At 61.5% G+C, this 13520-nt stretch overlaps 1 protein-coding gene across 4 annotated transcripts; it reads left to right on the forward strand.

The window, feature by feature from the left end:
- Positions 1-1354: 1354 nt before the first annotated feature.
- Positions 1355-13462, forward strand: LRP3 (LDL receptor related protein 3; the record flags this gene model as incomplete). 4 transcript variants are annotated; one of them, XM_081107651.1, is made up of 7 exons in its annotated part: positions 1355-1451; positions 3183-3230; positions 8657-8795; positions 10343-10557; positions 11040-12156; positions 12459-12591; positions 12793-13462. In XM_081107651.1, the coding sequence occupies 7 exons, from the start codon at positions 1379-1381 to the stop codon at positions 12994-12996; spliced, it is 1929 nt and encodes a 642-aa protein (XP_080963777.1). In that variant the 3' UTR covers positions 12997-13462. The 4 variants fall into 4 exon arrangements, with proteins under 4 accessions (XP_080963777.1, XP_080963774.1, XP_080963775.1 ...); XM_081107648.1 differs by having other exon boundaries at positions 1364-1451; positions 8624-8795; positions 12812-13462; XM_081107649.1 differs by having other exon boundaries at positions 1364-1451; positions 12812-13462.
- Between the last annotated feature and the right edge of the window lie 58 nt (positions 13463-13520).

Consider the following 13520-nt stretch of genomic DNA (forward strand, 5'->3'; position numbering starts at 1 on the left):
TGACGGCAGGCTAGTGCTCTGTACCATACATGCATTGCTAATCTTGTTATTTTATTCTCAAATCCTTTAATACATCTCCCAAGAAGAAGTCTGCTTTGGAAAAATCAAAGAAATTACAAGAGAACAAGAAAAACCAGAAAAACTAAAAACTTTTACTAACAGAACACCAGTTCCTCTCAACGTTCTCTCTTAACAGGCTCTGATCCAAGGTGAGGGGGGGGGGGGGATGCCGAGGGTCCGGAGCCCCAGTGGGGGTGGGCAGGCCATACCAGCCTCCATGCCAGGAACCTTTGGGGACGTCAGGTTTCACATCATTCTCAAGGAAGGAGGGCTGACCTGCTTGACCCTAAATGGCCTTCTCAGCCCTCCTTTATGTCTCTCCAGGTTTCTGCTGCTTCTGAGCCCACCCCTCTGCTGACTGCTTTCTCAGATGGTGGCCCAATCCCGAGAAGCAGGCCGCCTCTCCACGTCCCAGTGCCAGCACGGATGACTGGATGGGCTCAGGGGCCGCTGGGAGGGGTGCGTTTCCAAAAGCCTCTGAGTGTGGCCCCCAGTATCCCCTCACAGGCCTTGCTGTGCACAGAGGGATTCACCGCAGGGATGCGGCATGGCTCCTGGGGCTGTGGCAGACGAGGGGTCGGGTCGGAGGGGCAGGCTGTCCTGCCCTCAGGTGCCCGAGCAGCCCTGTGTAGCTCCTTTCTCTAGCCGCCACCTTCTACCAACCCTCCTCCCCGCGCTGCCCAGCACTCCCGGCGCCGGGCTCCACCACGGGAGGCCCGGCCATCGCTGACTCGGCCCCGGGGGAAAGGCCCACCTGGAGGGCCGGCTCCAGGGCCCGAGGGCGCGGACCGGCCGAGCGGCGGGCGCGGAGCTGTCCAGCACCCGAGCAGGGCGCGCGCCCCGGCCCGCCCCGCGCCGCCTCCCGCCCCGCCAGCGCCACTGCGGCTCGGCGGGCGCGTCACGTGGCTGGCGCGGCGCGGCCTCGGAGCTCCGGGCGGGCGAGGGCCGGGCGGGAGGACCCAGACCTGCGGACCCACCACCGGTGGCACCGGCCGGGCGGGCTGCGCGGCGCGGCGCGGCGCGGGGCATGGGCGCGCCGGCGGCCCCCGGGCACAGGCCGGCCGCGGCTGGGCGCCCGGGGCGTGGGGGCAGCGGCGGGCGGGGGTCCTCCCTGGTGACCGCCGCTGAGCCCTCGCGGGGCCCGTGACGCCGCGGCCGATGTGGCCCCGCGCGCCGCCGGCCTGCACCGCCGCCTCGCCAAGACGCCGCCACCCGCGCCGGACCCGCAGCCGCTGCGGGAGTCGGAGCCCGAGCCCGAGCCGGAGCCCTAGCGGGACCCGGGGGGCAGGAGGCGGGCCTGCCGGCGGCCGGGGCGGGCATGGAGCTGCGGGCGGTCGCGGGGCCGGAGGGGGCGCCGGGCGCCCGGGCGCAGCTGGCGGTCGTCTGCTTGGGTGAGTGGGCCGCGCAGGCCGCGTGGTCCGGGCCCGGGTCTCGCAGACCCCGCCGCGCCCGGACGGGACCCTCCGCCCCGCCCTCTCCCTGCGGCCGGGCTTCCGGAGCCGGCGCCGGGGAGCTCGGGGCCTGCTGGGTCGCGGGCCTGGTGGGCGACCCCGGCCCCTCGCGGCTCCGAGCGGGCGATGCGCGGGGAGGCTGTGCGTGCTGGCGGCGGCGGGCGCCGGGGCCCCCGGAGCTGCGGACAAAGGCGAGGCCGGCTGCCCCTTCGCCCCCCCCCCCACCCCCCCAGGAAGTCTCCTTTTTCTGCCCGCAGTCAGGGTGGGGGCGGTGCTGACCGGAGCCTGGATGGACTCCGGATGCCCGGCGGAGGCCGCTCCGAGAATGCCCCAGGCCCCCTTTTGTGTCTTCTCGGGACCAGGGCCGGCCCCTTCAGTTCAGTGGTGCCTGGGGAGGCCCAGGGGCCCGTCCAGGCCAGGCGCCTGCCAGGAGGGCTCCTGCCCTACCCAGGAGTTTGTCCGCCCACGTTTCCAGGATCCTATGTCAGGGAGAGAAGGAAAGAGTTAATTAGACCCTCAGTGCACATGGCCCCTTATTTACCAGGTTAAAGGGGGGAGGCCCTTCTCAGAGCCCTTCTCTGAGTCCTGGACACCCTGTGGTGTCATTGAGGAAGGCACTGGAACCCCATAGGTTTGCTGAAGCTCCTGAAATGACAGTTAAAAAGAAACCTGAAGGTTTGAAGCTACATGATCCCCTGTCCCTGCAAGAATCAGGGTGCCCTGTGTGTGTGTGTGGGGGGGGGGGGGGCGGGTGAGGGAAGACACCTGCCTCTTGTGTGAGCTTCGAAGTGCTCCCTCCCCAGCCTCTTGGTGGTCTGTGCTCTGGACTCTGAGTGCTGGGTGGGCTCCCCGGCGAGCAGGGCAGGCGGACAGCCCTTTGGCTTCCCACGGCCCTCCCTGCCCAGATGTGGCCCAGAGCCTGGGTGTCCCGAGAGGGGGCAGTTGCCCCTGCTTCCTCGCCAGGTGGGGTTAACCCCTCCAGAGACACCCTCTGCCTTCCTTGGCTCACAATGTTGGGTGGAGGGGGCGCCCTGAACCACCTCGAAGTTGGGTTTGCCCATATCCTCCTCCTGGTTCCCCTGCAGGAAAGCAGTGCAGACAAGCAGAGGACAAACCCCGGGGGGGGGGGGGGGGGGGCGGTACTTGAGGGGGTGGGTTTCAGGAGAGTTCCTTGCCTCCCTTCTCGAGGTTAGTGTGGCACAGTAAAGACGCCCCTGACCTCTGCTAGGCGTGCACCCCTGTAAAATGGGGGATCAGAACGTCTTTCCTACCTCCTGGCTGGCAGTGGCTGAGGTGGCAGGAACCTCTTGAACAGCCAGGCCTCTCTCTGATGGGTGGTCCAGGCCTGAGCTTCTCAAACCCAACAGGAGACAGGAACATACCCAAGTGAGTTAGAGTTCCCAGGCGTGGGGAGTGGCAGGAGTGGTCAGGTGCAGCCCGGCTTGCGCACTGCGCTCTTCTGCTGTGGTGTGCAGTGGGTTCTGAGACCCTCTGGGGTCCCTGCAGGCCCGGCTGGGAGCAGCAGCCTCTGTAGCAGCGCTCGGGGCTTTTGCTCTGTGAGAGGAAGCCAACCAGCCTGGAGTTCTGGCTATGTTGTCTTGTGCCCCTGGACGGCAGGTGCCTAGGTCCCAGGAGCCACCCTCCCCTGGACCCTCTTTATGTTTTTCGCAGTGAACATCGTTCTCACTGGCCGGCTCAGCAGCGCAGTTCCTGCTTTAGGTGAGTAAGACACTTCCCTTCCATTCCCTTCTTCCCTGCCTTCCGGTTTAGTAACCTCTGAGGACAGGCCTTCAAGGTCCGGGTTCTACCTCTGAGGTCAGTCCTAGTGTATCTTTTCTGCATCCCAAAGAGGCTGTTTGACTTTAGGCAAGCTTAAACTTCCCTGAATGTCAGTTTCCACGTCTATAAAATGGGTGCAATAATAAGACTTACTTCAAAGCCTGTTATTAGGGTTGACAGATTGTACTTCCTGTAGGCTGTGGGGTTCCCCAAGGGCCACGAGCTGCCAGAGATGCTGTCTGTTTTTGAATTATACCTGGGATTTAATTTATAAAGGCATGACTGAGTGATGGCATGGAGAGGTCAATGCCGTTGACGGAAGTTGTTACGTATGTGTCTTGAGAGAAAGGGATACTGGCCACACCACGCAGGGCCACAGATTCGATCAGGTTTGATGCAGGGCGGCCAAGGCCAGAGCATCAATTGGAGTTTCTGTGGGAACGTCAAGGCAGGGCAAGGCAAACCGTTTAGAATTGGCTAGGATGGTTTAAGGCAGGGGAAATATTGGCTTGCTGTGTGAATCAGGTAAGAAGGCGGGTGGGGGCTCAGCCTTGGAGCAGCCGGCCTGGGAAAAGGCAGGCTCCAGACAAACCGGCATGCAGGAGAGAGGTGAACACGCTGACCGGTAGTTTGGCCCTGCAATGAATGGATGCCAAATAGACATATAATATCCGAGAAAACACAGTTGGAGCTCTGCCCCTGCCTTTGCCTGTCAGACCGGGTCTGTCCATCCACTGGCCATCTTTGTGCTTGTGCCTTGTGCCTAGTGCAGCAAAGACTGTCAGGAGTGGGAAGGGAGGATGAGCCCATGAGGGCATTTGCTCTTTGCTGAGGGGGTTGCCAGGGTTTGGCAAATGGGTAAGTCTAGAGACTCTCATGGCACTTGGTGCCACCAGGAGACATCTAAGAAGGGCCTCAGGAAGCTGGGAGAATGTGCGGTCCCCAATCTGGGTACTTGCTGATTTGTTTGCTATCTGCTGTGCTGCATGGAGGGGCAGGAGATAGGGGACTTCTAGTTCTGCCCAGGGCTCAACTTTAGCAGAAACTCAGAGGTTGGTTCAAAGAGAGGTGTCTCTGCTAGCCAAGGTCACGGATGGGAGGCCCAGAGTCCACAGAGCGCTCTCATGGGCCCGCCTCTCAGACCCGGCCTGTCAGTCTCCTTCCGATTCTCCTTGCACACTAGCTCTGGCTCCCTGCAGCCCGCCTCCTCTGCTGACTCTGCTGGCCTAGGGCCCTGCCTTGCTCAGCACGGAGTCAGCCCAGCCCTGCCTGGCGTCCTGGCTCCCTCACCATTTCCAGGAGAAGACTGGCTGGCTGTGAGGGAGCGGGACGGCGTGCAGGTCTTACAGATGCGAGCCCCAGGCCAGCCACATGCCTGTGCCCCAGTGTTGATGCTACAGGCATGAGGTTCACCCACAGAGCCAGGGAGGGAAAGACAGCCACCGAGCGCCGCACATTTTGTTCTTAGTTATCAAGCCCTCAGTCCCAGGAGGTCCACATTGTCCAGCTCCAGGGGCCTCTGTCCACATCATGGTGCCTGTGTTCAGTGTCCCCATGTCTTGAGCTGCAGACAGTCTGTGTGGTCACAGGTGGTGGTCTGAGTCCTACCTTTTCTGGAGTCCAGCCCTGACCCCTCTAGCATTGCTAAGAGACAGCTTAGAAGCTGAGGCCCCCTCCCCCTCTGACCCAGGGCTCCATGGTTGCATTTTCAGGATTTTCCCTGTGACTCCTACTGTGAGGATCCTGGATCAGGACTGTCCCCTTGCCCCTTCCCTGTCTTCACTGGGTTCCTGAGGGCCTGGCTGGGCTGTCCTGGGGATCTCAGCCCCGGGACTAATGCCTCCTGCACCTTGGACTCTGGGCTCCGCCATGTGGCTACTATGACCTGGGGTGGCTTGGGTAGGTCTTCAGGCTGTTCTGCACTCACCTGGCAGCTTCTCTGAGCTTCTGGGGTGGGGTCCCAGCTTCCTGTGGTCTGGTGACAGCAGGCAGGTTGTCTGGGGTATTGGTGGCCTTTAGAAACCGGGCCTGCAGCTGTGCTTCCTCAGGCTCAGGCCCTCTCAGGAGTATGTGATGAAGGAAAGGCGCTCGCTGCTCTAAAAAATGCCCCATCATCCCTTGCCCACTTGAGCAGGCCACTTTGCCACAAGGGCCAAGGGAATTTTCTGCCCGAGTGAACACAGGTCCCTTCCAGCTAAAGCTCTGCTAGATCTCTCTGAGTGTCTCCTAAGCACCCCCCAAATCTTCTATTCTGCTCCAGTATCTCCCCAAACACACAGTCCTCCCAGCTCCCCATACTGCTGGCCCATCCCATACCCTGTCACAACCCTCAGCTCCCACGGGGCGTAGCCTCCCACTCACCCGTCCCATGAATGTCTGCCTGCCACATTCTCCAGATTTCCCAACCACCCTCAGAGAAGTGCACCCACTGACCACATTTTAATGATGGACAAGCAGAGGCCCCAAGATTGGGTTCCTGAGCCACGTTCTCCTGCCTGTGCCTGGATCCTGTGTTGGGTGGGCTTCCTGCTACCACAAAGAGGGCCGGGGCTGGTTGTCTGCGCTGGTGGTACCCTCCAAGCCCATCGCCAAGAGGTGTCCAGTCAAGAGGCCCTGACCAGAGCTCCCAGCTTCCTGCACTGACCCCGGCTTCCCTCCTGCTCCACATTCACTCTGCGTGGCTGGGCTGACACAACTGTGTTCTCTGTGGCCCGCTTTGGAGAAGAGCAGACAGTAACTGAATGACATTGCTGCCCCGGATGTGAGAATTTCTGGGGCAGCTCTGGGGGCCCCTCAGGAGCGAGGCTGTTTGGGGGATGCCTTGTCGGAGGCTTTGTTGAGAGGCAGAGCTGGCCTGGCAGCTGTCCAGTCATCTGTTCCTGACGTGGCTGGTGGTCTGAGACAGGCCTCCTGACCCCTGCAAGAGAATACTTCTCCCTCCAGACATAAGTCCCGGAGGGAGAAGTATTCTGGCCAGAGGGACGGCACGCAGGCATGGCTTTCCCGCCGGTGTGGGTGAGAGAGCTGGCCTCTGAGTGTTTTGTCTCTGGGGAGGGCTTCCAGGCCATAGCAGGTATTGACTGGGCCCTGCTCTGCCCAGATCCTGTCCTGGGGCTGAGGATACGGTGGTTCCCAGCTTGCCTGACCTGGGCCCCCTGCCTCAGAGGCCAGTGCTTCAGAGACTCCGTGTGGGGGAAGATGCGCTCTAGCAGCCTAGGCCCCCCTGCCTGTGACCCTCCCACCCAGCCCCTTCCAGAGGAGAAGGTCTCTTCTGGTTGGCATAACCCCTCACCTCTCAGGGTGTCTCCAGGCCAACAGCCAGGGTCCCTGTGAGGTCCACAAAGCTGGTGGCCGCACCTGTCAGAGGGAATGGCCAGGCCATTCTGTTTGTTTAGTCCTTCCTCTGCTGGCCTGTGACCAGCGTGCGTCGCTCCCATTTATGGGTGAGAAATCTGAAGTTCAGGAGGGCTAGCCTCCGAGGGTGAGTGCCAAGTGGAGAGTCTTGGCTAGCGTCTCTCTGACCTGGTACCATCGAGGCTCTGAGGGCGAACTGAGCGAGGTCAGCCTTGTTTTAGGGTCACGTGGTGGTGTTTCTCTTCTAGTCCTTTGACTTTCTTGTGAGCTGTGGAATGGGGGTTTTGGCTCCCTGGCAGTCACAGTATTGGGTCACCGGACCTCCATGGTCATGGCGGCCCCAGTGGAAGGAGTTTCATGCCTCCGAATGCTAAGCAGGTGCTCTGGCTGGCCAGTTCTCGTTGACCCATATTTATTGAGCACTTGCCGGGTGTCAAGCCCTGTGTGGGATCCTGGGGACACAGGGTTGAGCCAGAGCCAGCACAGGGAAATTGCTGCTATGGCAGGTGCTGTGGAGGAGAGAAGCGGGGGGGACTGGAGCCCTAGTGGAGGGTCCCCTGGGGAAGGGGCCACTGGGCTGAAGCCCATAGGAGTGGATGGGCTAATGGGTGGGGAGAGCATCCTGCCAGGGGCCACAGGACAAAGTTTCCCTCCCATGGAAGGTACTACAGGAGGTGTGAGTGGAAAGATGGGTTATAGGGGGAGATGAGGCAGAAGAGGTGAGGGGCTGGTGCCACTGTGATGAATTTTGTCCTTGTCCTATGAGCATGAGGACAAAATTTTGTGCAGCTGTGTTGAGAGCCAGCAGAGACCCCTGCTTCCGGGGAGACAGTGGAAGGTGCCAGGCAGTGGGAGAGTGAGGAGGTGATGGCACTGGACTCAGGTCATCATTTGTCTTCCTGAGCCTCAGGTTTCCTGTCTATATTAGGGCCCGCCTTTGCCACAGGCTTTGGGGAGGATTCAGTGAAGCAGTGTGGTGAAGGGTTGAAGGGGCAGTGCCGGGTGGGGGCAGCCAAGGGCAGGGGCCTTGCTGGTCCTGGGAAGGCTGGGAGTGGAGGGCATGTATAATGAAGAGGGTATAGTGAGCCTGTGGCGAGGAGAGCCACGGGGGAGGGGCATGGTGGCCCCTCACGCACGCTGGCAGGTGTGACCTCTGCACTGTCCCTAGTACAGCGCACGGTGACACTTCATACACGCGTCGGCGTAGGCACGGCCGTACCAGGGGAACAGGGTGGACTCTGGCTGCCGCTTACTGGCTGTGTGGCCGTGGGCGGGCCACTTGTTCTCTCTCAGCCTCAGTGTTTTCATCTGGTTACGAGATCTACCTCCAGTGGCTTCCCTCTTATGCTCCGGATAAAACCCAGATCCTGTGTAATCACACCCAGCCTGTGTTTCCAGCCCCGTCTGGACATTTGCCCCTCCCTTCAGGCCTGTTTTGTTATTTTCGTTCCACGCAGGGGATCTGCATAAAGTCAGCCTGATCCCCTCCGCCCTCCGCAGCCTGTGAGTTCCACAGAGCCTGTCTTACCCAGCATGCCTCGCACTGTGTGTGGCACATAGTAGGTACTCACATCTGTGCTGGGTGAACAGAGCTTCTTTCCTCTCAGACTGAGGGCTGTATTTGTCAAGTCCCAGGGAGGTCAGGCAGGTCTAGGGGTGCAGAATTCTTAACTGAACTGAGGTGCCAAGGCCAAGAGGCTGCACCTCAGCGGTGCCGAGGGGAGTTGTTGTTGGGCACGCTTCCAGCCCTTCCCGGGAGGGGAGATAAGGCCTAGGCTCTGTGCACAGATGGGGTTGGGGGCTACGGCTGCCCTTAGTCCATGTGGGTGCTCCTTGTCCCTCCATATACACCACTTCCATGAAGTCTCAATAGTGGCCTTGCCCTTGGCTATGCCCACCCTTGGCTGGCCTTCATCACACCTTGGAGAGGCCTGTGCTCCAGCTAAGAGTCCCCACCTCCCCCCACTTCCTACCCAAAGGTGAGGCCAGCACTTCGCCTCCTCTCCTGACAGCTGCCTGCAGTGGGAAACTGGAGCAGCACACAGAACGGCGTGGCGTCATCTATAGCCCGGCCTGGCCCCTCAACTACCCGCCGGGCACCAACTGCAGCTGGTACATCCAGGGTGACCGTGGCGACATGATCACCATCAGGTATGGGAGTCCCCGGGGGTGTCCAAGGGAACCTATATGGGTCTGCAAGTGCTAAGTGTGTGTGTGTGTGTGAGAGAGAGAGAGAAAGAAAGAGGGAGGGGGAGAGAGAGAGAGGGAGGGAGGAAGAGAATGTATGTGATGGTGCATGTGACTGAGCGCATATGTGGGCAGGCATGGAGTGCATGTGCGAGCATGTATGTGAGCATGTATGTGAGCATGTGTGAGTGTATATGTATGAGCACATGTGTGAGCAGGTGTGGAGGGCACATGTGAGTGTATGTGTTTGAGCACGTGTGTGCTTGTGTATGTGTATGAGCTCAATCAGCAGGTATAAATGACATGTGTGAGTCTAAGCACATGCATGTACATGAGCACATGTCTGAGCAAGTTAGGAGGACAAATGTGAGCAGGTGAGTGTGCAAGTGTACATGTGAGAGTCAGGTGTGAACATGAGTGCGCTGTAAGCAAATGAGTGCTGTGAGCATGTGAGTGTGCCCAGCTCCCAGGTCTCTGTGGGCCTCTGTGGCTGGCTACATGGAGCTGGGCCTCGTCTTGCCCTGAGCCTCTCTCAGTGGCTGTGGGGGCTGTGAGTCACCTCAGGCCTGCCAGGAATGGGAGCCCTGGGGGCTGGTAGGCATGGTCTAGCTCTCTGAGGTGGCAGAGGTATCTTCTCTGTCCTGCAGGGGCGGCTAGCAGCTGGGCTGGCACGGATCCCAGAGCAGGGTTTCTCCAGGGTCCTCAGGGCAGTCTCAGCAGGAGCCCAGGTGCTCCAGCTGCAGGACATGCAGAGGGAAATGGGTTGAGGTGAACAGATGCTGGAACTCCTGGCCTGGGTGGCCATGGGGATATTTGGCTGGGGAGTCACTCTCCTAAATGCTAGTGCTCAGAAGGCCCCCAGTTACTCCATAGCTCCAAAGCATGGGATGTGCTGGCACAATCAGGGTGTCCTAGTGTCTGTGCCTGCTTTCCCGTGGTCACAGGGCTGTGGCTCTCAGGCACATTCTCTTCAAAGACTTCACCCTCCTCCAAAGACTCCGGACTCTATGATCTGCTCGTCCCACAGCCTGGGCCAGAGGTCCAGGGCTGATATATTTCTTCCCAGGTGACAAGCTGTCACCTAGCCCCAGCCTAGCCCCGCCCTGGGGGCATGCCCCTCCCCCACAGTGCACAGGCCTGTGAGTTTGTGCAGGGTCTGTCCCAGCACCCCCAGTGTGGGTGGGATCTGGGGCCTTGGGTCTCCCCACTTGGGAAGGTATCAGGGGAGGGAATTGCCCAAGATGGGGCCCCTCACTGGGCCTCCACTTTGGCTTTGGGATGGGGATGCTATGTGTGTGCTGACAAGGCCTTCCCAGAGCTGCAGGGTCTGATGTGAAGGATACTATTCAGAGTTTTTTATTCTTCTTGGACCTGCCCTCAGATCCCTGGTGTCTGGGAGTGGAGGAGCAGAGGTGCAGGGTCAGGTTGGCCATCCTTGTTCTAAGCTCAGCCTGATCGTTCTCTGCTGGTCCTTGGCCACATGGGCCCTGCCTGCCTACCCACCCTTGCAGCTTCCGCAACTTTGACGTGGAGGAGTCCCACCAGTGTTCCCTGGACTGGCTCATGCTGGGCCCAGCGGCCCCACCCCGCCAGGAGGCCTTCCGGCTCTGTGGCTCTGCCATCCCGCCTGCCTTCATCTCCGCCCGGGACCATGTCTGGATCTTCTTCCACTCTGATGCCTCCAGTTCCGGCCAGGCCCAGGGCTTCCGTCTCTCATACATCCGAGGTGACACCAGCAACGGCATCACAGGGCACCACAGAGCACTCAGTGCACCACGTGGGCGCCTGGGGCCAGAGCAGCACCCCCCATCTGCCTGCTCCCCGCTGGGTCTCCTCCAGGAACCCCATCAGGCTGAGCACAGTGGTGGGACGGGGACTAGTCATGTTGCTGCCTCAGCGTACCTTGGAGTCCCTCAAGGTCACTGATCCCACTCCAGAATTGGTTAGAGTGGGGGCTCACCCCTTCACCCAGATCACCCTGCACCTCAGGTCAGGGACTTAGTTTACCTGACATTCGAGGGGTCTTTATGCCTCAGGTGGCCATGTGAGGCCAGGGGCTCTCCTCTATGTCTCCTGCCTCTTCCTTGGCCCTGCAGAGGCCCCGCTGGAATGGGGGAGCCACCCTGCCCGTTCCTGGCCCTCAGGCCCCATGCTGGAGGAGGCCCTGCCCTCCCCTGACTATCTTCCTCTGCTCTCTTCATTCCACAGGGAAACTAGGCCAGGCGTCCTGCCAGGCAGACGAGTTCCGCTGTGATAATGGCAAGTGCCTGCCGGGCCCATGGCAGTGCAACACTGTGGATGAGTGTGGCGATGGCTCTGATGAGGGCAACTGCTCAGCGCCTGCCTCCGAGCCACCCGGAAGCCTGTGCCCTGGGGGCACCTTCCCCTGCAGTGGGGCACGCTCCACGCGCTGCCTGCCTGTAGAGCGGCGCTGCGACGGCACGCAGGACTGCGGCGATGGCTCCGATGAGGCTGGCTGCCCTGACCTGGCATGTGGCCGGCGGCTGGGCAGCTTCTATGGCTCCTTTGCTTCCCCAGACCTGTTTGGTGCAGCCCGAGGGCCCTCGGACCTTCACTGCACATGGCTGGTGGACACACAAGACACGCGGCGTGTGCTGCTGCAGCTGGAGCTGCGGCTGGGTTATGACGACTACGTGCAGGTGTACGAGGGCCTGGGTGAGCGTGGGGACCGCCTGCTGCAGACGCTGTCCTACCGCAGCAACCACCGGCCCGTGAGCCTTGAGGCTGCTCAGGGCCGCCTCACTGTGGCTTACCATGCCCGCGCCCGCAGCGCTGGCCACGGCTTCAACGCCACCTACCAGGTGAAGGGCTACTGCCTCCCGTGGGAGCAGCCGTGTGGGAGCAGCATCGAGGGCGACATGGGTGACACAGGGGAACAGGGCTGTTTCTCGGAGCCACAGCGCTGCGATGGCTGGTGGCACTGTGCTAGCGGCCGAGATGAACAGGGCTGCCCCGCCTGCCCTCTGGACCAGTACCCCTGCGAGGGTGGCAGCGGCCTGTGCTACACACCTGCTGACCGCTGCAACAACCAGAAAAGCTGCCCTGATGGCGCTGACGAGAAGAACTGTTTCTCCTGCCAGCCTGGCACCTTCCACTGTGGCACCAACCTGTGCATCTTTGAGACGTGGCGCTGCGATGGCCAGGAGGACTGCCAGGATGGCAGCGATGAGCACGGCTGCCTGGCGGCCGTGCCCCGGAAGGTCATCACCGCCGCCCTCATCGGCAGCCTGGTCTGTGGCCTGCTGCTCGTCATCGCCTTGGGCTGCGCCTTCAAGCTCTACTCACTGCGCACGCAGGAGTACAGGTGGGCGGGCGGTGCCTCACTGCTGCCCGGTGCCTGGGGTCACAGGCCATGAGCCTCAGCTTCTTCATTTCTTTGGAGAGAGGCTCTGAGCTCACTGTTTCTACAGCTGTGGGTAAATTGGGGCTCGGGCCACCCATGTGGGGCTTCTCTTGTGCATCCAGGGTCCAGGCGTCTCAGGATGTCTGGAGGGTGTGGCAGGGCCCACATCCTGCTGTGAGCCCTTGCACAGTGCCCCGTGGGAGGCGGGAAGTGTGGGGTCCTGGCCAGCCCTGCTATGCTGCCCTTCTGCCCCTTGCTTTCAGGGCCTTTGAGACGCAGATGACACGCCTCGAGGCTGAGTTTGTGCGGCGGGAGGCACCCCCGTCCTATGGGCAGCTCATTGCCCAGGGCCTCATTCCACCCGTGGAGGACTTCCCTGTCTACAGTGCATCCCAGGTGAGCTCCAGAGGGCATGAGACCCTACAGTCCTCAGATCCCGGCTGGACCTGCGGGAATGCTGAGACAAAGTGGGGTAGATGGAGGCGGGAAGGGAGGCCGGGGGAGGGTGACATGGGGGCCGCGGCCAGATGGGGAGGACAAATTGGTCTCTTGGGGTCTCGGGTCCCTTGGGGGTCGTGCTGACCTCTGCCCCCTCAGCCGCCGACCCACCCTCCAGGCGTCCGTGCTACAGAACCTGCGCACAGCCATGCGGCGACAGATGCGCAGGCATGCCTCCCGCAGAGGACCCTCCCGCCGCCGGCTCGGTCGCCTGTGGAACCGGCTCTTTCACCGGCCGCGGGCACCGCGAGGACAGATCCCACTGCTGACTGCTGCGCGCACCTCACAGACAGTGTTGGGTGACGGGCTCCTCCAGCCTGCACCAGGGGCCGCCCTGGACCCCCCAGCACCCCTTACGGACACAGGCAGCGCTGGGGCAGCTGGAGATGGGTCCCCCAGTGCCCCCGTCCATACACCAGAGGTGGGACCTTCTGTGCTGCCCCCCTTGAGCCTGCAGGACCCAGAGTACAGGCCAGTGGACAAGGACAGAAAGGCCTGCAGGGACCCTCTGATGGACAGCCCAGCTTCTGTGGACACGCCTCGGGAGCCCTGCTCGGCCCAGGACCCTCACTCCTTAGCCCCCACTGCCGGCAGCACCCTAGGCCCCCACCCACCAGAGCCACTGGGTGTCTGCAGGAGCCCCCCACCCCCCTGCTCCCCAACGTTGGAGGCCAGTGACGATGAGGCCCTGCTGGTCTGTTGACCCACCAGACGCGCTGGTGACTGCCACAGCCCCGCTTTGTAACCAGGGAATATACAGTTGTTTCTACCCTGCCTCTGCGTCCTTCTTTCTTGCAGTGTGGCCCACCCAGAATCCCGCCAGCTTG

This window comes from Myotis nattereri (genome assembly GCF_964212035.1).
Source record: "Myotis nattereri genome assembly, chromosome: 15".
NCBI classification, from domain to species: Eukaryota; Metazoa; Chordata; class Mammalia; order Chiroptera; family Vespertilionidae; genus Myotis; species Myotis nattereri.